The 26,574-nt window shown below is 48.1% G+C and overlaps 1 protein-coding gene across 1 annotated transcript in view; it reads right to left on the reverse strand.

Annotated features, from left to right (window-relative positions):
- Positions 1-12,208: 12,208 nt before the first annotated feature.
- Positions 12,209-26,574, reverse strand: part of mRpL47 (mitochondrial ribosomal protein L47) — a 35,113-nt gene continuing 20,747 nt past the window's right edge. Inside the window, exon 6 of the mRNA XM_068367787.1 lies at positions 12,209-12,475. Within this exon, the coding sequence (XP_068223888.1) occupies positions 12,328-12,475 (148 nt within the window). The 3' untranslated portion in view covers positions 12,209-12,327. The remainder of the gene's footprint in view (positions 12,476-26,574) is intronic.

Here is a 26,574-nt window from a genome sequence, read left to right on the forward strand (position 1 = left end):
TGCAATACACTATTAGTTTTTTCTTAGTGTTGTAAATATGAATAATATAGTTTCAAGTTCAGTAATAATGCCAAATAGATCAGTCATATTAACAATTTTTTGTCATCCTGTTTCACACGAAACTTTCGCTGCTAGTTCGAACTCCAAGTTTCTCCTATACAACTTCCTGATTAGGAAAATCATAACATATCTGGCCTTACCGGACATTACATCTTAACCTCTGTTAATTATTTTTTCTCTTGGCGACCTTGTCCTTAGGTCCGCTGGTTTTGGCAGGACATGTTGTCAGAGAAGAAACCCTACTTGGGTTTCTTATTTTGTAGTGTTAACACCCCCCCCCCCCGTACCTAGCTTAGTTTAGGAGTCATTTTTGTCGCTGGGTCAATGGGTACGTATTAGTATGATCTGGCTGGGTGACTGGATAGTTAGATTTAAATTTAATGCTTGTTAACCCTTTCAGAGCCAAGAAGAGGTGGTCTCCTTACGACTCTTGGTGACGGTGTCACCAGTTACTCTTGGTACCTTGCTTCTTGTTGTCAGACACTCAAATGAGACAAGTGGCAATGAGTAATGCTGTTGTGTGGTATAGGAACATTGGGCCGCATCATCTATGCACCCCAATGTCGCCTGGCACCACACCAGCAAACTGATCAGGCGTTATCATTGTGAAACGAATTGCTGCCTGCTGATGCCATATGTCGCTTTGGAGCAGCTCCTCCAGGCGGCAGATGTTCTCGGTATGTCTTGGCGATCGGGGATGACATGCGCCGTTACTCCAAGTCATTTAATGTTGCAAGATTCGGTCTGACTAGGCGCTCACTTCAGGAGCTTGAGTCGCCTGTCCCTTCTCATTTGGCGACCTGGCGTGTTTTTCGTATATTGACCCTCTTTGGAGCAGGTTTCATTAAAAAGGATAGCTGCGTCAGTGACATTCATCTTACAATTGAGCTTCTCAATCGCTTGGATTTTTCTTCTTTCGTCAGTACTTCACTGTAATTTACTCTCCCCCCCCCTTCTGATGACCAACATAGCACAGTTACTGGCTGCATGCAGTACTATTGAAGGAAATGAGTCGAGTAATTAAGAAGCTTAACTATAAAATAAGTGCCACTACAGATATCCTTTTTAATGAAACTTCACAAGTCCAAGTCCCCTAACTCCGATGGCTTGATCAGTCTCTCATTCAGCGTTGGCAACAAATATTCAGAGGTCGGGCTCTCAACATTGCCAACTACTTTTTGTTCCTGTTTCTCGTCAGCAGGTGCACGAGATAGTTACTCGCGTTAGTTCTTGAGGTCAAAACATTGCGAATGATCATGCTGCTTCATCTCCCCAACCCCGTTGTCTTCGTACACAAGACCGACAGGCTGACCAGACGCTCATTCTGTAGGTCTGAGTCGTCTCCAACCATTTCACTTGGTGGCAGTTGCCTTGCGAGTTGGCGACTCGTGGTTCGCTGGTCTGCGTTGGTTGTTCGAGGTCCTAGTGACTTGGGTTGCGTTGGACTCTCCCAGGTCTCCTGAATCCAAACTAAGCAACCAGCTCAGGCGGCCTTTAGTGAAATGAGTCGTTTCTTACCTATGTTTCTTCCATTTGATAATCAGTTGCCTTGAAGCTTTGACTCAAAAGGTCTGAAGACAGTAACGAACATCTCTATCTGTTCATCTTCTGCTTGCCAACAGTCGCCTCACATGTAGGCTACTCAAACTATGTTTACAGTCCTTTTGTGAGGCAGTTGAGAGAGTTATTCCACTGCTTGGCAACTCACTCTAATCCTAGAGCTCGATGTACGTTGTTTTCTTTTCAAGAGAGCTGTGTCTACGATAGCTAGTGTAGGATTTTATGCCGTAAGCCAAGAGAGAAGATTTTGGGGGTTTTAGTTTTTACCATTCTCTTGTAAGTTTACACTAAATCTCAGGCTTGCTGAAAGGAGGGGCATTGGCTTTTCTCCTGACAAGATGTTTAGTCTTCTTTTAATTATTTCATTTGCGACAAATGACTTCTCTTGATGTGAGGCTCAAGTTTGACTCTCGACTGCTTGTCTTCGGTCTTCTGTGGATTTATGAAGATTTAGTTTTTCCCTAGGAGCCAAATTTTCTATTTGGAGTTTTTTTTTTTTTTAAATCTTTCATCCTCCTCACGCAATTTGTGAGATCGTTTTTGGGTCTAGTAGCATTCACCAGTATTTTTCTTTTTATATCACCTGCCTCTGGGTCTCGTTCTTGTGCGAAGAAGTAGTAGTTTGCCGAGGAGCGGTCTGTTTCGCTTATCACGGGAATCTCGTTTGCTTCCCTTCGTCTGTCATCCGGCACTTCTCCGAAGGTGTCGTCTTCTGACCTCGCCTTTCGCTTCGTAGTAGGTACGTTGCCATTGGCCGGGGCATTTTGATGGTGCAACTGATCAATGTTTAGACTGACCTTCTATTCTCCTTTGGCCTTTTCTTCTTGCAGTTTGCTTTGTATCAGGCAAGAATTGTTCAGGTTTAGTATTTTCTTTGTTAATTTAATCATTGTTTTGTTAAAAAAGAAAAAAATGCTTTTAACAGTTCTTTCCTCCTTGCCAATGACGATAATCAGGTTAGATAAATGATCATGATGTAATGTTTATAAATGTGGATTTTCATAAAATCAATAACACTTACCTGGATAATTTAGCTAGTCCTAACCAGTCTTCCCCTCTTCTGGTGTTACACAACTGGCAAGAGAGTTGTATGAACTCTCGTTCTAGCTGTCAGTTTTGCCAACAGTACTTTTTGGGCTCAAGCCATGTCATCCTGATGGAAGGTTCCTATAAGTAGCTTCCTAAGGGATATTTGACTACAGTGATATTCCCAGAGAATTTACCTTTAGGTCTCCAGAATTCTAACTCCTGGCGCGAATATCCTTAAAATTTCTCTTAAGGATATCGCATAAATCAGGGGACGTATATCTTGATGCGACACATAGCAATCTTCACCCCGAATAGCGTTTTCGCCTCGAGGGGGAAGAGTGGCAAAACAGAAGGGGAGCCGTTATCAAGGTTACCCCTTCTCCCATACTACTATTGAGTATCTAGATGGCGCTACATTCAAGATGGCCCTTATTCCTATTTTTGTAGCGAATTCGCACGGTGGTGTTCCCTGTTGATCTAATGTTTTTGATCGATTTTGTGAGGATTTATTATGCAATCTCCAGCTTCTTTCGCCTCTGGAAAGTTGAGTATTGATTCTTTACAGTGTATAATTTTTAGCTCCTGCTTCACAGTGAAATTAGAGTAAATTATTTGCGTTAAGGAGCTAGGCCTGTCACCGGAGGCTCTATGGGCGCTATCGTTCGTTATGCATGTGTTATTTAGTTAGCAGAATGACTCCCCAGTTGTAATAGCATTAATAATTTATGAAAGCTATTTAGGCACAATTATACTAGTAAAGATATTTATTTTATGCATAATTTCCTTTGTCAATCGTATACGTTAGAGTTTCGGCGATTTAGGTAACCGAGATCTCGTCTTGCCTAGGCTACCTAGACTAGGCAGTGTAGTATACTTTCAGACATTATCCCCGTTTACCCTCGTATCGTTTTATTGATTCAACGGGAGATAGTACATCTCCTAGAATTATATAACTCGATACTTGTCTCCTGTGGAGATTTAAGGGTAATCCCTTTTTCTCTCTGAGTGCCGCCACGGGCGGCAACCCTTTCTGGTCTTGCTATAGAGTAGTTCACTCCGGCTTGCCTAGGCCAGGGTTTTCTGCCTCCCACCTTTGCTGGTGAGAGCCCGGCTTTGGTTTTCGACAGAACCTCAGAGTATTCAGTCTTTCTGCCGGTGGCAGAGCTACAGGGTGAGTAGTCACTCCCCTGCCGGCTAATAGCCGCCGGCATAGGAGGCTAAGCCTTCCTAGGCCGCACCTGAAGTGGTAGTTTGATGCCGCCACCTTCTCCCCTACGGCCTAAAAGACTAGTCCTGTGTTGGCAGTCCTTAGGCTGAAGAATAGACATTCTTCTGCTGCCTAGGATGGCACCGACACTGAAACGATGTTTCTCCCGTGTTGAGAGGCGGCGGCAATCCTGCCGCCTCATATTAACACCATTTCGGCAGACCCTAGGCTGAAGAATGAAATTCTTCTGCCGCCTAGGATGGCGCCGATATCGAAACAGAGTTTCTTCCTTGTGTGGTAGGGACGGCAATCTTGCCGCCGCATTCCACACTTTATACAGGACCCTTTTCCCTGGCCCCTCTGTCCTTTAGCGATGACTTAGCCATCGCAATCCATGTGGCTGTCGTCCTGCAATCTCACCGCTTGCCGGGTGGGTTGTGGGGCCGGCCGGGCTCCTACATAAGCAGCTGTTTAGTCACTCAGTCTTTCCCTTATGGACACAAGGATCCGGGAATGTTGTGCCTGCTATGGCGGCTGCTGGTGGGAGACCCCTCTGCCGCTTAAGATTCTTCAGTCTTCCCTTGGACTGCCATCCACATTCTTGTAACCGGCAACGCCGGCAACAGACCTTGCGGATGGATGGAAGCCTGAATGATGCATTCTCCCCTTCCATTTGAGCCTTCTTTCTGGAGGAAGGCAGTAAGATTATATACTTACATCCTTATTTAGTGTAAACATACAATTAAATAAGGCAGTCCTTCATGCTTTTTCTCTCTCTGTCTGCTAGTGCCGCCAGGTACTAACCCATGGGCCGGTGCCATCAGGTACTTAGTCGGCGGCATGCCGACTGTACCAGTGCGGCCAGGTACTACCCAGCCGGCGACATGCCGGCCAGAATGAGCCGCCAGGGCTAGCCCTGCCGGCTGAACTACAGTATATGATTATACAGTAGCCAGTATATTTGCAGTAGAGTATATACTGCAGATAGAAAACTATTGTATATATTATACAGTAGTTATTTTCCAACATATCTTGTGTATCCTTTCACAGTCTTTTGCTGAGACCAGTCCTATTGAAAGAATAGAATTCCTTCAATACTCTGATTAAAAATCAGTTAACACTTACCCCACAATATTAAGTAATTAAGAAGGGTCAGTAACTGTGCACACTTTTTCTATCCCTAGAAGTTAGAACCCTTCTCTTTTGAGTTACCCTGATAAAGGAAACTCTATATCCTTAATATTGGGGGGAGGTCACAGCAATGGACTGGAAGGGATACACAAGTATGTGTCTTTCCCTATTTCTTTGTAGCTTACTATCCTAAGCTATAATAATTAAAATGTTAAAATTTACATGTTTGTTTATCATGTGAGATAAACAATCGCATACTCATTTAATTTTCCTTTCTTTACAGGAGGAACCCCAGAGGAAATGCGATGCGATCTTCTGCAACCTTAGGAGTAAGAACTTCTACGGTCACAAAGCGTGCAGGTCTCATGCCCCCTGCACCATCATTACCGAATCCCTGCAATATTGGGACCCCCAAGTCTGCAATATTTGCCAGACCTTGGTGACCGAAGGTTTCGACGACCCCAAGTCAACGGAGTCAAGGGATGCGGGACGTGAAAAGCTGCACAAGTGGATAAGAGGGTTCCAGAAGAACTCTTCAGGACCATACCTACCTAACGATAGGATGTGTAGCTTACTGTTCCTGAAAGCGGGTAGTGAAATAGTTGGTCCCCAAGCACCACTCGAACCTCCCTGCATCCAGATTGCCGTGGACATCCCCCAGGAGGTAAGGATGTCAGTGTCTATGGACACTGAAAAGGATCTATTAAAGGATCATTCTGAGGAGAAGTCTACTCCACCTCTGGAAGAAGATGATGATGTCGAGTCGGAGTTCCTTCCGTCTGTGCCGGCACCGGAACCGTTACCCTCGACGTCTTCACCTTCTATCCCTCCATTGGACAACATGGGCCAGGCACTGGCCCATTTTACGGATTTAATGGGGAACTTTCGCAAACGAGGCGTTTGCAAGGCGAAGAAAAGGAAGCGAAACTTAAGAGAGAGCTCCGTGAAGCTCCACTTATCGCCTCCTGAGGGTCATACAAGCGACCCAGAGGCCAAGACTTCCCGACCTGCTCCAAAACCAATCCCTGGAGGTATGCGGAGTTTATGCCGAATTTGAACGGCAAACTCTACATCTCAGAGAAGATGGGAGCTGTCCCCTTAGACGACATCCAATTTAGGCCAAGCCTTAACACTTACCCTGATTGCTTCATTCAACTGAAGCATGAATCAATGTCAAAAGAGGAGACAGTTTTCGACCGCGATAAGGCACAGGCTCTCTTGTCAAGTAGCCTGAGAAGGGCGGGCTATTCGGTGTCGAAAGTGTTCGCCTTGAGCAAGAAACACCCGACCTTTCTTGCCTCCTGCTTCAATAGCCTTCCCCTTTACGCTGAAGGGATTTAAATCTGTTGCCAAGGCAGTGGAGGCAGGCAAACCATGCCCTGCACTGGAGGAGTGTAGGCCTCTGTCGTTAGCCTTGCCCATGCAGGAGAAGGAATGGAAGGAAGTCCACCTAACCTTTTCAGTAGGGAATCTGGACGCGGACATCGCTGGACGACAGTTTAGCAAGAACCTCCCTAAACTTTCTGACTTTCTCTTGTGCAAGGAACAAGAGACGAAGGAGAGACTTGCGTCCTCTTTATCCCTACAAAACTGCATAGAGATGTGGCAGGCCAACGAAGTACCCCAGGCATGCTCATGGTCCCGGCCAAAATGCATATGGCCAACCTAGTTAAGGATCTGTATGCTTTCATGAAGGCTAGGAGAGCCTGCAGAGAGTTTGTGTTCGCTGCGGCAACAGTGAAACATGAAACCAAGAAGCTTCTAACATCTGGGGTAAAGACCTCTTTCCAAATGAAGTAGTCAAAGAGGTAGTCGAGAAAGCCATCACGGAGAATAGGAACCTTAAGCTCCAACAATTTCAGGATCGTTGGACCTTCGATCCTTGGGCCCATGGCCTAATCAAGATTGGACTAGGATGGAAACGGAACAAGTCCCCACCATCAATTCCTCAACTCTTCCAACACTCCAACCCTGTATTAGAAGAGTATACCCTATAGCTCTTGAGCATACAGGTTATAAGGAAAGAAAAGTCCATCAATTTCCAGGGAAGGCTGTTTTGTGTTCCCAAGAAGGACTCAGGAAAATTCAGTCATTCTGGACTTGTCGCCACTCAACAAGTTCATAAAAAACACCAAGTTCAGGATGTTAATCCTTCAACACATAAGGACTCCTTTACAAAAAGGGGCGTTACAGTCTCGATAGACCTGACAGATGCCTATTGGCACTTCTAGTCAGTCCCCCCTCTCCTACCTGGGATTCAAGTTGCAGAAGATAAAGTATGTTCTAAGAGCCATACTCTTCGGACTAAACATAGTCCTAAGTATCTTCATGAAACTGGCAGACGCAGTCGTGTAACATCTACGCTTAGAAACTGTTCAGGTAGCAGAGTACCTGGACGACTGGCTGGTGCGGACAGCATCCGTAACGGCTGGTCTGCAAGCATCCAAAGAAGTAACCCAGTTCCTGGAACACCCAGGATGCAAAATCAACTTCAAGAAGTCTCGACCATCTCCAGTTCAAGGGTTTCAATGGCTGGCCATTGGAATCCTGTCACATTGTCCCTCCAATCCCTCAAGAGAGAGGAGGGAGATCGCAGGGTCTGTCAAGAGACTACTGTAATCCAACAGGATTTCAAGACGCCAACAGGTAAGAGTATTGGGCTCTCTCCAGTTCGCAGCAGTAACAGACCCAGTGATAAGAGCATAGCTGAAAGATGCGTCAGGAGTCTGGAGAAGATACGCATCAAACGCTCGAAGAGATCTGAAATGACCAATATCGGTCTTATTTCGATCACTTCTCAACCCATGGTCGAAGGCCAAGAGCCTAAGGACCGTGCCCTTGCAACCACCTCTGTCATCGATGACCATCCACATGGATGCCTCGACGGAAGAATGGGGAGTTCACTCCCATCAAAGGAAGGTCCAAGGGACTTGGTCTCTGTTCAAGGCCCTTCTCATCAACATCTTGGAAGCCATGACAGTCCTTTTGACATTGGGAAAACTCTCCCCTCGGAGATCAACCCTCATCAGGACAGCGAAGTGATAGTGAGATGTCTGAACCGACAAGGCTCGAGATCGTCCCATATAATCCATGTGATATTAGCCATCCTCTGTCTAGAGAGATGGCACCTATCATCAGTTCACTTACAAAGGATCCACAATGTGACAGCGAATGCTCTACTCAGGCTCAAGCCGATAGAGTCAGAATGGTCCACAGACGCAGACTCATTCTCTTCCATCTTGGAACAAGTCCCGGAACTGCAAATCGACCTCTTCGTGACGAGCGTCATCAAGAAACTACCTCGATATGTAGCCCCATACGAGGACCCTCTAGAGGAGATAACGGACGCCATGTACCTAGTTTGGAACGAATAGACCCGGAATTTCCTGTTCCTTCCATCCAATCTCCTGCTGAAGGCCCTCAACATGCTGAGATCCTTCCAAGGAACAGCAGTTCTAGTGGCTCCCAAGTGACCCAAGAGCAACTGGTTCCCTCTACTGATGGAACTGAGGCTGAGGCTGGGCCTTACACTGAACCCAGCTCGATCTCAATGGGTTCAAAAGTCAACTGTCTTCATCAGAGATCCCAAAACCTTCATTTCATGATTTTCTCACCCTAGCGGTTAAGAAAAGATTTGGAATCTCAAAAGGCAGTATAGACTTCTTAGAAGAATACAAGTCTAAGTCAACTAGAAGGCAATATGAATTGTCTTGGAAAAGGTGGGTTGCTTTTGTTAAAGCAAAAGGACCGAAAGAAATTTCCATGAACTTCTGTCTGTCCTTCTTTATCCACCTCCATAATCAAGATCTGGCAGCCAACACGATAACTACGTGCAAGTCAGCCTTGACTAGACCTCTTCTATACGCCTTTCAAGTGGATCTGACGAACGAAATCTTTAACAAGATCCCGAAGGCATACGCTAGACTTAGGCCTGCAGCTCCTCCGAAGCCCATTTCATGGTCTTTGGACAAGGTCCTACATTATGCTTCATCTGCGAACAATGAAGATTGTTCTCTCAAGGATCTAACCCTGAAGGTTATTTTCCTGTTCACTATCAGGGGCTAGAGTTGGTGAAATAGTAGCCCTATCAAGAAATGGGGGCCACATTCAGTTCACAGAAGTGGGAGAACTGATTCTCTTTCCCGATCCAGCTTTTCTCACCAAGAACGAGCTACCCACTAAAAGATGGGGTCCCTGGAGAATCTGCCCTCTGAAGGAAGATGTCTCTCTTTGTCCAGTAGTGTCTAAAGGTCTATCTTTGTAGAACTTCAGACTTCAGGGGAGGACAGCTCTTCAAAGGAGAAACCTCAGGATCAAACTTATCCCTAAAACAACTGAGGGCGAAGCTCACCTACTTCATTCGCAGAGCAGATCCTGACAGTACACCCGCAGGTCATGTTCCGAGGAAAATTGCTTCATCACTGAACTTTTTTCAGTATATGGACTTTGAGCGTCTTCGCTCATATACTGGATGGAAATCATCCAGAGTGTTCTACAAACACTATGCAAAGCAAGTCCACGAACTGAAGCATTATGTGGTGGTGGCAGGTAGTGTATCAAAACCCGTTGTCTAGTGCTGCAATGAACAGTTAATTGATTGGGACTATCAATTAGGGTGAAAAGGTGTTGACATTTCCAGTGCAATGCTTTTGAAGCGAGTGTCACCGGTGACACTTAAGACTGTTAAAAAATCTCAGGTGTGGAATTATATAGACAGCACTTGTGCCGTGTGTACATAGTACACAGTGTTGATAGTATACAACATTTACTGAAATTATATTGGGAAAATTTATCAAAACTTTCAGTTTTAGAGTGGCACTCATTATTTCTTCCCTTTCAGGGAGAAAAATATTTTCTGTATATGTTGCACGTACTGTATAATTCCCCTAACACGTTACATTTATTACACTTGTTATTCCACTTGGTCATTTATTCGAAATAAATGTCTGTAATTGCGTCCTATTTCGCCCTGCAATTAGCACATTAATTATGCCAGAGTTCTCTTATTTAAGTAAACCTCATATTATTGTATGCTTACAAACAATAGATATAGTTGACACTTACCGGTATTGTTCCGACAATATATACAAACCGTGAGACCTTTTGTATATCTAGTGGATACTTATGTTTGTTCATACAATATATGCTAACCTTGAGGCCCCTTTTCTACTGTCTAGTATGACTCTTCCCTGCAGGGGGCAGGAAGCACTAACATTGTCCATGATTAGTGGTAATGACAAATAACGGTAACGTCATTTGTCTCAATGGTCCGGATGACCATAGAAAAATTGTCCCAATGTTAAGGCACCTATGAAAATCCACAGATACAGTACTTTCTAGTAATTCTCTGGTAAACTTCCATCAGGACGACATGGCTTGAGGCCAAAAAACGGATTTTGAGCGAAGCGAACGAGAAAGGGTAACCTTGATAGCAGCTCGCCTTCTATTTTGCCACTCTTCCCCCTCGAGGTGAAAACGCTATTCGGGATGAAGATTGCTGTGTCGTATCAAGATATATGTCCCCTGATTTATGCGATGTCCTTAAAAGAAATTTTAAGGATATTAGCGCCAGGAGTTAGAATTCTGGAGACCTAAAGGTAAAATTCTCTGGGAATATCACTGTAGTCAAATATCCCTTAGGAAGCTACTTATAGGAACCTCCCATCAAGAGGACATGGGGGAAGTGCCTTGGTATATAGATAACTGTTGTTCCTCGCGGCCAAATCCATGATTGCTCTCATGTTCTCTTTCCAGTCATCCTGAGCTTTGTTTTTGCTTGCTTTGTTTTTCAATCCTCTATTCTTCATCCTACTCTTAGAGCATTCTGAACATTTTCATTACCTTATTCCACTCTTCTATAACCATGTCATTCTATAGATGTATTTGTTCCTACACATATACGAACACTTGTATTTTAATAGGAGTGTGTATTCAGAGCAGTTGGAACTCAGTTGTTAAAATTTAACGAGGTGTCGGTGGTTACTAGCAGGTGGTGTGGAAGCTCGCCTGCCCTCTCATTAGCAAACTGTGTAGCCACTTTGTTTTCAGCTGCTGGGTAATGTACAGTACATGTAAAATACTTATGTTGTCCCCAACTGGTTGTTTTGACCTTTTGCTTTTTATTTTAGATAAATTAGTTGGCAGATCATCTAGTGCGAACATTGTCCTCGGTCAGAACAAAGAGTCTTTGCGCACCGTCAAACGTTGAAGGGGAAGGGTGCCAATCGTCTTCTTTCTGTCACTGCCCCATCGAAGGAAAGGCAAAGGATGCATCGCCTGGTTGAGCACGCTTCTCGTAGAGTTCCTGCGATTTCTTTGCCCGTCAGAGCATCGTTGCCAGACTGGACATCTTAAAGGGCGAAATTTTAGTTTCTCCTCCTCCTTACCTTACTTGTAGGAGAACATCATAGAGGATGTCACCGTAGAACCCTAGGAACATGCTTACTCGACTCTTACTGTTTGTTTCCTCTTGGGAGAGATGGTGCTTTTCCAAGAAAGCACTCTTCTTTTTTCCCTTTCCTGGATTGGTGTGAAGGCAGTCCATGCTTACGTGCTTTACGCGCAAGGTATTCACACGTACTGCTTTGGCATACAGTATACTATCTTCTACACTCACATGAGATCTACGCGTACAGGCTCTACATAGTCTTTTACTTTAGTGGACCTCAGACGTACTCTTGCTTTTCAAACCAGGATTGTAGTCTAGCTCGTAATAATAATTTTTTGCATTCAGATCTTAGACTGTACCATACTGTATGTAGTATGTTAATTCCAAGTCTTATCTTCTCTCTCTTGAGGCTCAACATTACATAGTACTCTAGAAGTTTTATTCCAGTTGTGACCAGATTGTGGAATGATCTTCCTAATCATGTGTCATTTTCCGATGAAGTGGGCTAAAAAAAAGAAAATCTATGTAGACTCATTATCAACTCTCGAATGGAATAAGACAGTCCTGTGGGTCTGATGCTACACCTCGGTGCCTTAGCTTTACCTAAAACTGTTTGGGTCAGTTGTTGGATATTGTACGGCCCTCCTTGGTCCTAGCTTGGGTGGAGAAGGGGCTTGAGTACTGATCATATGCATATATGGTCAGTCTCTAAGGCATTGTCACTGTCTCTTGCCCCCTGCAATTCATGAGCGGCCTTTACCCCTTTGAACCTTTCTTAGTCCTGTAATAGTAGAAGGCAAATTCTAGGAGTCCTATGGATAAAAATTAAAGTAAAGGGTTGATAGATTTAATCAAGTATATATACACTACTAATCTCGAGAGGCATAACTTTAGTCTTTATCCCTAATCAAAAGTTTTGCAAAATTAAAAAACAATTTATATCCGCAACAAACTACGCCTCATTGTACTGGTGGTTCCCAAGACTTCTCTTCAACCTTCTGAGGGTTGCAACATTGACTTCGGGAAACTGCTTCTCCACAGCCTCTTCGTTCATGTGCGGGAATCGTCGTAGCAGATGGCAAACGTGGTTTCGAATACGGCTGAAAACAAAGAGAGAGTTTAGCAAAAATATGAATACATTGCATTTAAAGGTAGATTATCTTTCAATGCACACACTAATATAACACAAAATTGATTTAAGTAATTTGTATTTTTCCTAACAGTACTTACCTCGAACTACTTTCTTGGAAGTATCTGGGATCTCCTCCAAACCGATCAGAGTTTTGTGTAGTTTACCCTACTCCCATTTTCTATGAGGGGTAACCTCTGGCGGAGTGATACGCGCCCCGAGGCGACCCCGGGTCAGAGAGCATGCTTGCTCAGGTCTCGATCCCTAGTAAGTTCTTGAAAGCTTAGGTTTCTATGAAGTCCAGCAAGGCACTCGGGGAAGGATGGGTGGGCCATTACCCGAAAGTAGTTCGAGGTAAGTACTACTGTATTAGGAAAAATACAAATTACTTAAAATTTGTGATTTGTTCCAACACAGAGTACTTACCTCGAACTACTTTCTTAGGAGACTTACACCTTAGGAGGTGGGAGTGTCCTTCAGGACCTAGAGACCGTGCCAAGCATATAAGAGGAACCTAGATGGGAGACTAGGTTCTGCTGACCCCAAGGGAAACACGAGAAAATAGGGAAAACTACGCAAAATAAGTAACTCACCTCTGCAAGAAATCCTAGGAGACATGTCCTACCAATGATAGTGTATCCTATGGCAGTTTCAGGGGGCTACTGGTCATTTTGGTAAGGAAACAGGGGAAGGAAGAACAAGGGGGTTAAGGAATGAACCTGTGTCTCTTGGACTAACTACCCACGGTTATCACTGGGGCTACACCTTTAAACAGTTTGGAGCGCGGAAATGACCGTACTTAACGAGAACCCGTCCAGGGACTTCCTCGAGTAGTCCTTCAAGTAGTGAGCTGTGAAGGTCGACTGGTTCGACCAAGTACCTGCCCTCAGGATCTGGCCCACTGCCCTATTTTTCTCAAATGCCAATGAAGTACTTAAACCCCTAATGTCATGGGGTCTGGGCTTGCCTGGCAGGGGGACGCCTGCACTACTGTAGGGCCTGACAATCACCTGCCGTAACCAGAAGGAGATAGTATTCTTGGAGACTGGCTTCTTCACTAGTCCCGTGGAGACGAACAGACTCTTGATCCCGGGTCAAAGTCTGGCTGTCCTCTGTAAGTATTTCCGTACTGCCCTAACAGGACAGTCGCAAGTCCCTCGAGTTGCTTGACCGAGGGATTGCCAGCACTGAGAAGCCTTCAAACTTGGGATCCCAAACGGCTGGATTCTGAGTCTTTGCTACGAAGGATGGTATGAACCTGAAGGTAGCCTCACGCCAGCCCTTCGAGTGTGACACCTCGTACGACAGTCCGTGGATCTCCCCTACCCGTTTTGCTGATGCCAGAGTTAACAGAAAAACTGTCTTGAGGGTGAGATCCTTGTCCAAAATGTCCTTTAGGGGTTCAAAGAGAGGTTCTGACAACATCTTCAGGACTCTAGCCACGTCCCACTGGGGCACCCTAACGGCTTGAGGGGGCATGGTTGTTCGAAGCTCCTAATGAGCATCGAGATAAGCCTGAAGGCACCCAGGTTGATGCCCTTCAGGAGGAAGACTTGACCCAGAGCAGCTCGGACTCCTTTTATGGCTGGGATGGACATGTTTACCTCGTCCCTGAGATAGACCAGGAAGTCCGCTATCTCTGGAATGGAGGCCCTCAATGGTTTGATGTTCCTCGAGACGCACCACTTAGTGAACATGGCCCACTTTGCTTGGTATACTGCTGCTGATGAACGCCTCAGGTGCCCTGACATCCTTGTTGCCGTTTTCGAAGAATATCCCTCCTTCCTCAGGAGACTCTCGATAACCTCCACGCGTGAAGGCGGAGGGACCGAGGGTTTTCGTAGAACCTTTGAAAGTGGGGCTGCCGGAGAAGATCTGGCCTATCCGGAAGGGGCCATGGAAGGCGCGCCATTTTATTTAGATCCGCGAACCACTCTCTCTCCGGTTACCAGGGCACTACCAAAGTCTTCCATAGGTTGTCCGCTCGCCTCACCCTGTTGAGGATCTGTCTGAGCATCCCGAAGGGAGGGAAGGCGTAAACGTCGAGGTTGTCCCAAGAGTGCTGGAAGGCATCCTCGAACGCCGCTTCCGGATCTGTCACAGGAGAACAAAACACGGGGAGCTGTGCGTTCAGTCTCGTTGCGAAGAGGTCCAACACTGGCGATCCCCATTTCTGAATGAGGGTTTTGGCCACTTCCGGGGCTAAGGACCACTCGGATCCTACCACTTGACCCATTCTGCTGAGGCCGTCGGCCAGGACGTTTCTCTTCCCTGGAATGAACCTTGCTGAGATCTTGATCTGTTCCCCTTCGGCCCATTCCAGTAGTCCCATCGTGAGGATGCATAACTCCTTTGATTTTAGTCCTCCCTGTTTCCTTAAGTAGGCCACCACCGTGGCGTTGTCGCACATCAGTGCCACAGTGTTTCCCCGGAGTCGATGGACGAACTCTAGGCACGCTCTTCGCACTGCCAACATCTCTAGCACGTATGTGCTAGTTTTTCTCTTCGTCCGTCCAACTTCCTCTTGCTGACCTACCGAGGAGATGGGCACCCCACCCCTCCTTGGATGCGTCCGTGAACAGGAACATCTCCGGAGGGTCGGCTACGAAGGGCATTCCCTTGAGGGTCTTCGATCTGGCGATCCACCACTCTAGGACTTCCTTCGTCTCCGGGAACACCGGGACCACCTTGTGGGGGGAGTCTCTCTGGTTCCAGATCTCTTTCAAATTCCATTAAACTCCCCTGAGTTTGAGTCTCCCCTCGGGGACTAGCTTCTGCAATGAAACGAGGTGGCCAACAAGTCTTTGCCAGTCCTTGGCTCTCCTGGGCTGGCCCGACAGGAAGGGCTGGAGGATCTGGTCTAAGTTGTCTAGTCTTCCCCCCCCCCCCCCCCCCCCCCCGTCGCTTTCTCCACCAGGAAGAGTCTGCTGTAGAACCCCGGGCCCGGACTCTTGACTGGTTCCATCGCCCCTTTCGCCAGCATCGTAGAGACCTCCTCTTGTAGGGCTGCCCTTCTTAAGGGGTCCTTGGGTGCCAACCACTCTGCCTGTTGATCCGGCATTAGAGGGTGGGGGGGGGGGGTTCGCCAGGAAGGGCAACCTACACCCTTCCTTCAGAACTGCTACGGTCCACGGATCTGCTCCGTGGTCTTTCCATGCTTGCCAGGAACTCTTGAGGCATCCCCCCACCTGAGGCTTCGGCAGGAGTAGGGGGCGCCTCTCCCTATCTCCTTCTAGAGGCGCGGCCTGAGCGGCCTCTTCTGGCTGTTGCATAGGAAGGCCTGAAGGTTGACTGAGCTGAAACTAATCCCCTACGGGAGGGCTGGGAAGACTGAGACCAGGCCGAAGCAGGGGAGTCTCTCCTGGGTTGACTAGGTGAGGCACGAGGAGGAAGGGAGGCGTCGGAGGGCGCCCTTCTATGGGTAGGTCTTCTCACTGGAGGGGGTCTGGAGTCTCCGGTATCTTTCAGCTTATTGACCCTTTCTACCGTCTCTTCCACTGCCTTCAGGGGGAAAATTGTCACGTCCCACAGGGGTAGGCTCCTCAGGGATCTCGCTTCTCTGTCAGGGAGCCTCCTGACAAGTTTATTGAGCATCGTGTCCCTTCTCTGCAGAACCCAATTGGCGGCCTGTGCGATGGATTGGTATGATAGGAACTTCAGTGCTTCAGGCCTGGTTCTCCAGAACGGTGAGGTCGTAGGAGGACTAGAAGCCTACCAGCGTGGAGGCCCACCAATCCAGCCACGAGGATACGTTCACCAGATCCTTGGCTATCTCCTCCATCATGGCAGCTTCCGAAGGGGAGAAACAGACCGGGGCGGTATAGGCCCTCTCTTACGCTGCTCCTTGTCCCAGGATGGCGACTGCTGGCTCCACAGTACAGGAACCTGCGTGATGCCCTTCAGGAAGGTAGAACCGGCTCTGGGATTTTAGGCCTTGAAGAAGCTTGGAGGAGCTCTGGGTCTTAGGGGCTTCTGCATGGTTGGCCACAATCTTGTTTACGTGAGCCCTACCCAGCCTAACATCCCTGGCCAACGGAAGGGCTAGTGAGGGTCTCTGCTGTACAGGGGCATCCACCATCCTGCTGAGGCTCGAGAGCCAGACTTCGTCGGAGGAGGGCTCAGGTTCGTCCAGTCTGAGATGCCTCCTGATGAGTCCTATCACCCTCCTGTAGGCCGAAACCTCTGCTGCTGAACCTTCTGCGTTGTCGTCCATTTCTTCCGTAGGATGCTCTACTGTCTGCGTCGGAGGTCCTCCGATGGCAGGCGCCGTGCGGGGGAGAGGAAGCATCTTAGTATGGTTCAACTTCGGCGGCTCAGGGCGTAGGACGGGCATCGCCGTCGGGACGGAGGCCTCCGTCCTGGGCTTATCCCTGCTTACGGAGGTCCAGGCAGCTGCGGACTTGCCCGTCAAAGGGAGTTGCTTCTGTCGTTCCTGCTCACTCGACGTTGACTTGGAGGTCGGGACGCGGCTGCCAGACCGAAGGGACGACTCTCCGCTGGGCGGATGGAGTCGGAACCTTCGCGGACTTACGCCTGTCCGCTGGGACCTGAGGAGAAGACTCCCTCCGTCGATCGTATCTGCCGCTGGATACGTACCTTTCTGGTGAGCGAGCTCTTGGACGCCAGCTCGAGGAGCTCGAAACTGCCGACATCTCGATAAGTTTGCTACGAGGGATGACGACCCACTCTTCCCCCGGGGAGCCAAACTCTCCTATACTTCCTCCTGGGGGATCTAGATCGCCTACACACGTAGCGGGATCAAGAACGAGAGCGTCTCCTGCGGGACCTCTCGCGGCGTCTTCTATGGTCCCTCGGGGCTCCGTCTTCCGAGGAGCATGAGTAGGCCTCTACCGAGGAGCCCGAGAACTTATATGATCTCACCGGTGGGCCCGACTCGTGCAGCGTCGTTGGTGGGACCACGCGGCGCTCGATGGGAGAAGAGGGCTGTAGGAAGACGCGAAACGTAGCTGAAGGCGCTGGAGGGGAGTGTGGGAGTTCGTCATTGGGGGTACCAGGTTTCAAATCCCTCCTCCATCCTCAGCGGAGACCTAAAGGGCGTCTTCGGCGGCAATCACGCGAGGGAGTCTTCCTTCTCGGCGGCGCCCTCGGCTGCGGTAGCACCTGAAAAAAACGCCCAAGAGGTGGGAGAAGAGGTAGGCACAGTTTTTCCCCACATAGGATCATCTGAAGAGACAGGCCCTGCTTGCACCAGGGTTCCGTCCCCCGAACACACTCCCTCAGGCCCCTCACTTGCCTGGAATGACGCCACAACACCACTATCCCACACTTCAGACTCTTAGGGAAGGGCCACAGGCCTCTTCCCCGCAACTGACTTACCTCGTCCCCTACTCTGGGTAGGGGAAGGCGGCAGCGAGGCTCTGTCTGACGATACGCCCGGCGAAGCAAGAGGAGAAGATACGCTCGGTTTCTTAGGCGATCTCTTAGATGCCTTCTTCTTTTTGGTGCTGTAACGCACCCACTGCACCTCGTTCCAGGACTCACACTCCGGACACGTGGCTGTAGGGGAACACACACTGCTCCTACACGAAGAACACAAGGAGTGCGGGCTAACTTCAGGTTTCGACAGGAAAGCACCACACGATTTACCGGCCATAGGCCCAGGACAACGTCGGGGATGCTCCATAATGCACTAGTAAAGCACCGCAAGACACAGGAACACAAAAGGAAAAGGATAAGGGAAAGCACAAAGGTACCACGTGGGGATCGCGTGAGGCACAAAGGGTCGCACTGGGTGAAGAGAGCGTCGAGATGATATTGCGACGCGACCAGAGAACTTACTGGGGATCGAGACCTGAGCAAGCATGCTCTCTGACCCGGGGTCGCCTCGGGGCGCGTATCACTCCGCCAGAGGTTACCCCTCATAGAAAACGGGAGTAGGGTAAACTACACAAAACTCTGGTTGTTTGGGAGGAGATCCCAGATACTCCTAAGAAAGTAGTTCGAGGTAAGTACTCTGTGTTGGAACAAATATGAATTGAACATAACCTAAGCCAAAAACTCAGTTAATATGACAACTACTCTACTGTACATGTTTATTAATCATCATTGGATTGGATTTATGAATTTGGGCTACATAGGCTGGTGCTGGGGTCTGTTAGGCTATTTAGTGCCCAAATGCAACTGGGGAAAATCCCTGCAGCAAGAGAGAAGAAAGGAACTGGGGGAATAGATGTAATGTAGAAGGATATTAAATAGCAATACTGGTGACCGATGTGGTGACGTCCTTAACTGGTGAACGCCAGAAGGGTTTGAGTCCCGCTCAAACTCGGTAGTTTCTTTGGTCGCTGCAACCGCAACTGGGAAAAACCCCTGCAGCAAGAGAGAAGAAAGGAACTGGGGGAATAGAGGTAATGTAGAAGGATATTAAAAAACAATACTGGTGGCCAATGTAGTGATGTCCTTAACTGGTGAATGCCAGACGGGTTTGAGTCCTGCTCAAACATGGTAGTTTCTATGGTCGCTGCAATTTCACCATACTTGTGAGATAAGGATGGGGGATTTGGGTGAGCTTAAAGGTCTATCTGCTGAGTCAGCAGCCTGGCACTCCTAGGTCCTAGCTTAGGTGGAGAGAGGGTATGGTTGCTGATCAATCTCTAGTGCGTAATATAGTCAATTTCTAGGGCATTGTCCTGCTTAATAAGGCAATGTCACTGTCCCTTGCCTCTGCCATTCATGAACTGCCTTTTAACCTTTAAACTGAGGGGACCATTTCCCAAACACATAGATCTCCTCTGAAAGATCTCTCCAACCCGGCCAGGATGCGTTTGCATAAAGGATCGCGGATATTTTGGAAGAGACCAGTGGGACCAACGTGGAAAAGGCCTTTAATGTGGTCCATGTCTTAGCAATTCTTTTGCAATGCTTGGGCAACTTAGCCCACAGGTCTTGAAACCCCTTCCGGGCTGCTCTTCTCCAAACATAATTAAGGTCTTTCAACCTGGTCTTTAACTATGGGTCAACTAATGAGGCAAAATGAAGAAGGCATAAGATCTTCTTCAGTTGTCACTTGGTGGAGAAGTGGTTTTAAATGAGTATTCTGATTCTTTGCTAAGCTGCTTTGGTTAAACTTTGAGTGGCTTACACATATTCCATTGAAGTCCTAGATACTGAAATATCCTTTCTTGAATGAATCTTATTTTGCAAGGTCAACAATTACCCTCAAGCCAATATATCAACAAAATAACCATTTGTAGAATTGGTTAGAAAAGCATGTTTTATGCTACGCATTAATGTCCCTAGCATTATTGTTAGCTAATCTATAACCTTAGTTGGAAAAGCAAGATGCTTTAAGCCCAAGGGCTCCAACAAGGAAAAATAGCTCAGTGAGAAAAGGAAAAAGGAAAGAAACAACAAAAGTAGTAATGAACAATCAAAATATGACAAATTCGGAGATAATTTGTAATTTTCCCAACTATACAAACCTTAGCTATTTAATCTGGTTATTACTTTCAGCGTAGCTGAAATGACGAGCCATTAGAATTTTAATGAGGGTTTACTACCTACCTCGCTAGTTAGCGGGGGGTAGGGAGGGGTAGCTTGCTATCCCCCCCCCCTCACACACCTGAGTGCTGAGTTCAGTTTGCTTAGAGGTAGGACTTCACGGGGGACAGGGCTGGCGGGCAAGTTTGATTAAATAGCTAAGGTTTGTATAGTTAGGAAAAATACAAATTATCTCCGAATTTGTCATTTGTTCCGTAACTGAAATACAAACCACACTATTTAATATGGGTGACTCAACCCTTAGGAAGGGTGGAAAAGTCCCAGCCATACTGGCTTTTGGCTTTGCCCGGGGACTCACTATCTGAGTGTGTCAGCACTCAACAATAAAGAGTCCCTGCACCTCGCTACACAAGGGCTGCGGCCTACATAAGCTGTGTGTGAAGGATTATGTGTGACTCGTCCTAGGAAGTTGACCTGAAGCTCTATAGATGGAAAACTTTAGGCTAGGACTTACCCAATACCACCTCGTCAGGGTATGGGGACGTGACAGTATTAACTTAATATTAGGAACACAAGGAACCATGGTTTACCTGCAGTGGTTTGAGGTCAGCTATGCAGAGAACCCAGGATGCTGCTTTCTCCAAGGAAGGAGAGGATGAAGAAAAGAATAAGGGCCAGACAAATCTTTTCATTCATGCAGACTAAGACCGGGTAACAATGCCCTCAACCCTCTGCTACCTGTCCATTAAGGAGCCTGAGCTTAGACCAGCTGTTGTGCAGCCACCACAGGGCCGATAGAGAACGTATCGAGCCTCCTGTGTGTCACGTCTTGCAGGTAGTGGGCTGTGAAGGTCGTCTGACGCTTCCACACCCCTGCTTGTAGAACCTGCGTCACTGAGAAGTTCTTCTTGAAGGTCAGGGACGTAGCTACACCCCTTACATCATGCGCTCTAAGGCGACATGACGGACGAGGGTCAGGATTCAGGGACAGATAGATTACCCTACGAATCCATGCGGAGATGGTATTCTTGGTGACCCTCCTCTTTGTTCTCCCAGTGCTCACAAACAAAGCTTGCACTTGGGGACGAATGCAGCCGTTCTTTGAGATATAACCTCAGATTCCTTACTGGACACAGTAGGAGATGGTCTGGGTTATCTGTTACAGAACGAAGACTCGAAATCCAGAAAGAGTCGAATCGAGGATCCGGCACTCCCGGATTCTGTGTCTTAGCCACAAACTCAAGGACGAATCTGAACGTTACCTCCCCTCATTCCCTTGCATGGGCGATGTCATACAAGAGACCATGAAGTTCACTGACTCGCTTGGCCGAGGCCAAAGCTAGTAGGAACACCGCCTTCCAAGTTAGGTGGCGATTTGAAGCCTGGTGAAATGGTTCGTAGGGAGGCCTCCTAAGAGGCCTGAGAATTCGAACCATGTTCCCTAGAGGAGGTCTCACTTCCAACTGAGGGCAGGTAAGATCGTATCTTCGTATGAGTAGGGAAAGTACCAGCGGGGAAGGAATGTCCGCTCCTTTGAGCCTGAAGGCTAGACTTAAGGCTGAGCGATAGCCTTTCATTGCCGAGACTGAAAGGCACATTCTTCCCGCAAATAAACAAAGAACTCCGCTCTTGCTGGAATATTGGTATCGAGTGGAGAGATACCCCTTCACGATTCCAACCACAGAAAACTCGCCACTTTGCCTGGTAGCCCCTGCGGATGACCTGCGCAGGTGTCCAGACATCCCGTTCGCAACTTGTTGTGACAATCCTCTCTTAGTGAGGAGATGCTGGATAGTCTCCAGGCGTTAAGTCGAAGCGAAGATACGGCTTTGTGAAAGATGTTGGCATGTGGTTGTTTGAGTAGTTTGTGTCGCAGAGGGAGTTCTCCCAGAAGTTCCGTTAGGAGTTGCGGAAGGTCCGGAAACCATTCCGCGTGATGCCATAGCGTAGCTATAAAGGGTCAACGAGCGATTGACCGATATTCTAGTTTTGTTGAGCACCCTCCTCATCAGACAGAACGGGGGAAAAGCGCACACGTCGGTGCTGTCCCACCGTTGTTGGAAGGCGGCATCTTGCCAGAGTGCTTTGGGATCTGGGACTGGGGGCAATACAGCAGGAGCTTGAAGTTCAGCGCTGTAGCGAACCGATCCACAGTCGGGTAACCCCACAAAGTCAGGACTTTGTTGGCTACTGGATGATCCAAGGACCACTCAGTACTCATTATCTGAGATGCCCTGCTCCGACTGTCGGCGAGCACATTCCCTTTGTCTGGAATGAAACGAGCCGATAGAGGAATCGAGTGGACTTCGGTCTATCTCAGTATCTCTACTGAGAGATGGGATAGCTGCTTTGAAAAGGTACCTCCTTGCTTGTTGATGTAATCCACTACTGTGGTGTTGTCGCTCATCACACCACAGAGTGATCCGCTAGGTCTTTGTTGGCACTGTGTAAGGGCCAGGAAGAACGGCCTTCATCTCTAGCAGATTTATATGGAGGCACTTTTCCGATTCTGACCACAGGCCTTCGTCCGAAGGTGAAGGAGAAAAGTCTGAGGGGGGAGAGTACCTGCCTCGAAGACAGCTACGTCTTTGGAGAAGTAACCTCGTCCGAACTCCTCTTTTCCTCTTCGGGGGAGTAGTTGCAGCCAAGGATTTGTGGCTCCATTCAGAGAGAACAGCTTGAAAGCCTGTGCTACCGCTCTGATTAGAGTCCCAAACCAGGCTTCCGGCCGACGGTTGCGCTGTCAGACACTCCCTCTGGAGGGAAAGTCGCCTGTAAAAGATAAGGACGGCATGTCCCTGGACCTTTCTGGAACCTTTCCCCCTCCGGGAAGCACACTGTTCTGTGCTGGGGGGGGGGGGAGAAATGTGGCAATGGCGACCTTACAGCGCATTGTCCGGCAGCCTCGCGCGGGGGAGGGTATTGGCGATTGCGCTAGGGAGCGCGCTGGCGATTGTGCTAGGGAGCGCACTGGGAAATACCCAGGGGTCGCGCGCGCGACTGTTGAAATGTGTGCGCGCAACTGTTGAAATGTGTGCGCGAGCGAGACTTCATAGGGTGCGCAGGAATCAGATTGACGAGCAGGGTCAGATTGAAGAGCCTGTGCGGACCAGAATGTTGGCACGCACGAGCGCGGCTATCAGCGTGCGGAAGACCATCTGCGCGCGCACGGAAGAGATCGTCGGCGCTTGCGCACGGAAGAGATCGTCGGCGCTTGCGCACGGAAGAGATCGTAGGCGCTTGCGCACGGAAGAGATCGTCGGCGTTTGCGCGCGTAAGAAGATCGTCGGCGCTTGCGCGCGTAAGAAGATCGTCGGCGCTTGCGCGCGTAAGAAGATCGTCGGCGCTTGCGCGCGTAAGAAGATCGTCGGCGCTTGCGCACATTAGGTCGGCGAGTGCGCGCGGGAAACCATTGGTGCCCGCGCGTGGACGATCGTCGGTACTTACGCACGTATGAAGATCGTCAGAGATTGCGCGCGAAAGATCATCGGCCAAGAAGATCGTCGGCGCTAGCGCGTGCGCGCTAGGTTGAAGGATCAGCTGACAGGACGATCAGGAACTGGGATGTATCCTTAAAAGGAAGGGCATCCCCTGAAGAGGACCAAGGCAGGTCTGCTTCAGAGTCCAGAGCCGACGATCAACACTGGAAGTACTGCTTGATACTCTGAGTAGTGGTCTCTTTGAGAGACCTCTCCCGCGAACGGGAGAGGTGCCCTTTGTAGAAGAGACTTGGAGACACCGCAGGCTGAACCACTGGTGAGCGCCTGTGCGCTATCTCAGGAAACTCCAACGATGTGTGCTAATGTGCAGGGAACGTTGGCGAGCAGTGCCTGGAACAGGATGTCTCTGGATGGCAGTCTCAGGAACAGCAGGACCAGCGGGCAATTGCGCGCAGGGGATACCTGGCGCTTAAGGGACTTAGTCATAATGTGAGAAAGCCCCTTTTGCCCCGAAGGGATCGGTGCCCATTGGATAACGGGGTGCGTGGGCGCCCATAGCGTGTCAGCAGCCAGGAACGGAGACGGCAGGTCAGCAGGTCTAGGAGAACGAGACCCCGAAGGATCAGAGTGACTAAGGGCACGAGAGACCAAAGGCCTAACGGAGCCTGTGTTGCGAGACCCCGAAGGGTCAGCGCAACGAGAAACCGAAGTTTCCCTGTCACTAAACACCGAAGTGTTGGAGTGACTAAAGTTACGAGAGTCCAAGGGTTCTGCGTAACTAATGTTACGAGACCCCGAAGGGTCAGCGTAACGAGAAACCGAAGTTTCCTTGTCACTAAACACCGAAGTGTTAGTGACTAAAGTTACGAGATCTCAAGGGATCAACGTAACTAAAGTTACGAGACCCCGAAGGGTCAGCGTAACGAGAAACCGAAGTTTCCCTGTCACTAAACACCGAAGTGTTAGTGACTGAACAGCAAGCTGGTCTAATCAAGAACAATCCTCTGAAGAGGAATCTCTATGAGTGGCCTCTCTCGCGAAAGAGAGAGGTGAACACTTCGTAGAAGAGACTTGAAGACACTGGTGATGGCGCCCCTAAGGGCCGTAGGGTCAGCAAGCTGACCTATAAGGAGCAATCTTCCGAAGAGGAGCCCTTATTAGTGGCCTCCCTCGTGAACGAAAGAGGTCACAAGACTGATCCTGCAGCTGCTCAGCCTCTTGAGCATAGCTACAGAAGCAACAGCTCAGCCCCAAGAGCATAGTCACATGAAATTCCATGGCCCGGACTTGCAACTGCTCAGCCCCTTGAGCATGGTTACAAGAGCGGTCACTCAGCACCAAGAGCATAACCGTCTAAGGACCAGGAAAACCCATCTAAGAATATTAAGGTATGAGAAGTTCCCCCTCTGCAGGGGGAAGATCTCACACCTGGGAAGGGAACCTCCCTCGGAAGGGAAGTTACGTACCCCTGGAGGTGAACCTCCTTATCGTTCTAAGATGAACTGAAGAGCTGACAGTTGTCACGGGAGAACTTCTAAGAGAAGGGATAACGCAGAAGAGTAACCCCGAGGGAGTAGCAAAACATAAGAATTATAAATTAAGTATGCGCCCTCCTCCCCCACTGACATTCACGGGAGAAGGGGGAAGGCGGAGAACTTTAACAAAAAACAGAATTATAACAATTATAATTATGTAACTGAATTTTGAATGTTCACAAATAGTAAGAACCACTGACCCCCGAAGGGAAGTGTTCCCCAGAAGCTGAAAAGTTAAAAATACAATTAGATTTCATTAAAAATAATTGAGACAAATAAAACGGAATAGCAACTCAGCCCGCAACGGGAAAGAAGTTTCCGTAAGAGTACGTAGTAGTAGTAAAGGGTGAACGACCTCGAGTAGAGAGAGAGAGAACGTAGTCAAACTAAACTTCCACATTCCCTTTGCTGAGAATCAAAGTTCCCCGTAGGAAAGGAGGAACAGCGAAGATAATAAATGAATGAAGAAAGTCCAGCGATGATGATTCCTCACGGCGGACGAATTAACGGAAAGCCGAAGGAAACGACCGAAGGACCAAGAGGGAGAGGCCGCGCCCCATGACGTGAAACTGTGGTGGCCTAGCACTACGCCGGTGTCGTACACTACCACACAGCACAAACACTTATAGCATCCTGCTTTTCCAACTAGGGTTGTAGCTTAGCATTTAATAATAATAATAATAATAATAATAATAATAATAATAAGAAGAAGAAGAAAAATTAAGTAAAAAGACAAAAAGCATAAATGGCTGTCAAAAAAGCGAGGGTGAAAGCGGACACGTCCGCTTACCACCCGAGCCAAAGTAAAAGTGAGCTCAGCACACAGGTGTGTGAGGGGGGGTGGGGGGGGGGGGGGGTGGCAAGCTACCCCTCCCTAACCCCCGCTAACTAGCGATGGGGGTGGTAAACCCTCGTTAAAATTCTATTGGGTCGTCATTTCAGCTACGCCGAAAGTAATAACCAGATTAAATAGCTAAGGTTTGTATTTCAGTTACGGAACAAACAAAATTTTAAGAACAGTAGCAACATTAAATTAGGTCTTTCATATATAAACTATAAAAGCTTTTAAAAAAAACAAGGAGAGAAATAAGACGGAACAGCATTCTTGAGTGTACCTTCAAGAAAGAGGACTCTAATACAAGACAGTGAAAGACCATGGTACAGAGGCTATGGCACTACCAAAGACAGAGAACAATGGTTTGATTTAGGAGTGTCCTCCTAGAAGAGCTGCTTACCATAGCTAAAGAGTCTCTTCTACCCTTACCAGGAGGAAGTAGCCACTGAACAATTACATTGCAGTAGTTAACCCCTTGAGCAAAGAAGATCTGTTTGGTAATCTCATTGCTGTCAGGCGTATGAGGCCAGAGGAGAATATGTAAAGAATAGGCCAAACTATTCGATGCATGTATAGGCAAAGACAGAATGAGCCGTAGCCAGAGAGAGGGATCCAATATAGTAGCCTATTGCCTGGCCAGTCAAAGGACCCAATAACTCTCTAGCAGTAGTATCTCATCGGGTGGCTGGTCCCCTGGCCAACCTACTACGGTTCAAAGTGTGACAGATTCTGGAATTTCTGTGTGCCGCAATACCAGATATACTGCTAATTATCAGATTGAAAGCTACCTACCTACCTA

Source organism: Palaemon carinicauda, unplaced genomic scaffold, assembly GCF_036898095.1.
Source record: "Palaemon carinicauda isolate YSFRI2023 unplaced genomic scaffold, ASM3689809v2 scaffold114, whole genome shotgun sequence".
Taxonomy (NCBI): domain Eukaryota; kingdom Metazoa; phylum Arthropoda; class Malacostraca; order Decapoda; family Palaemonidae; genus Palaemon; species Palaemon carinicauda.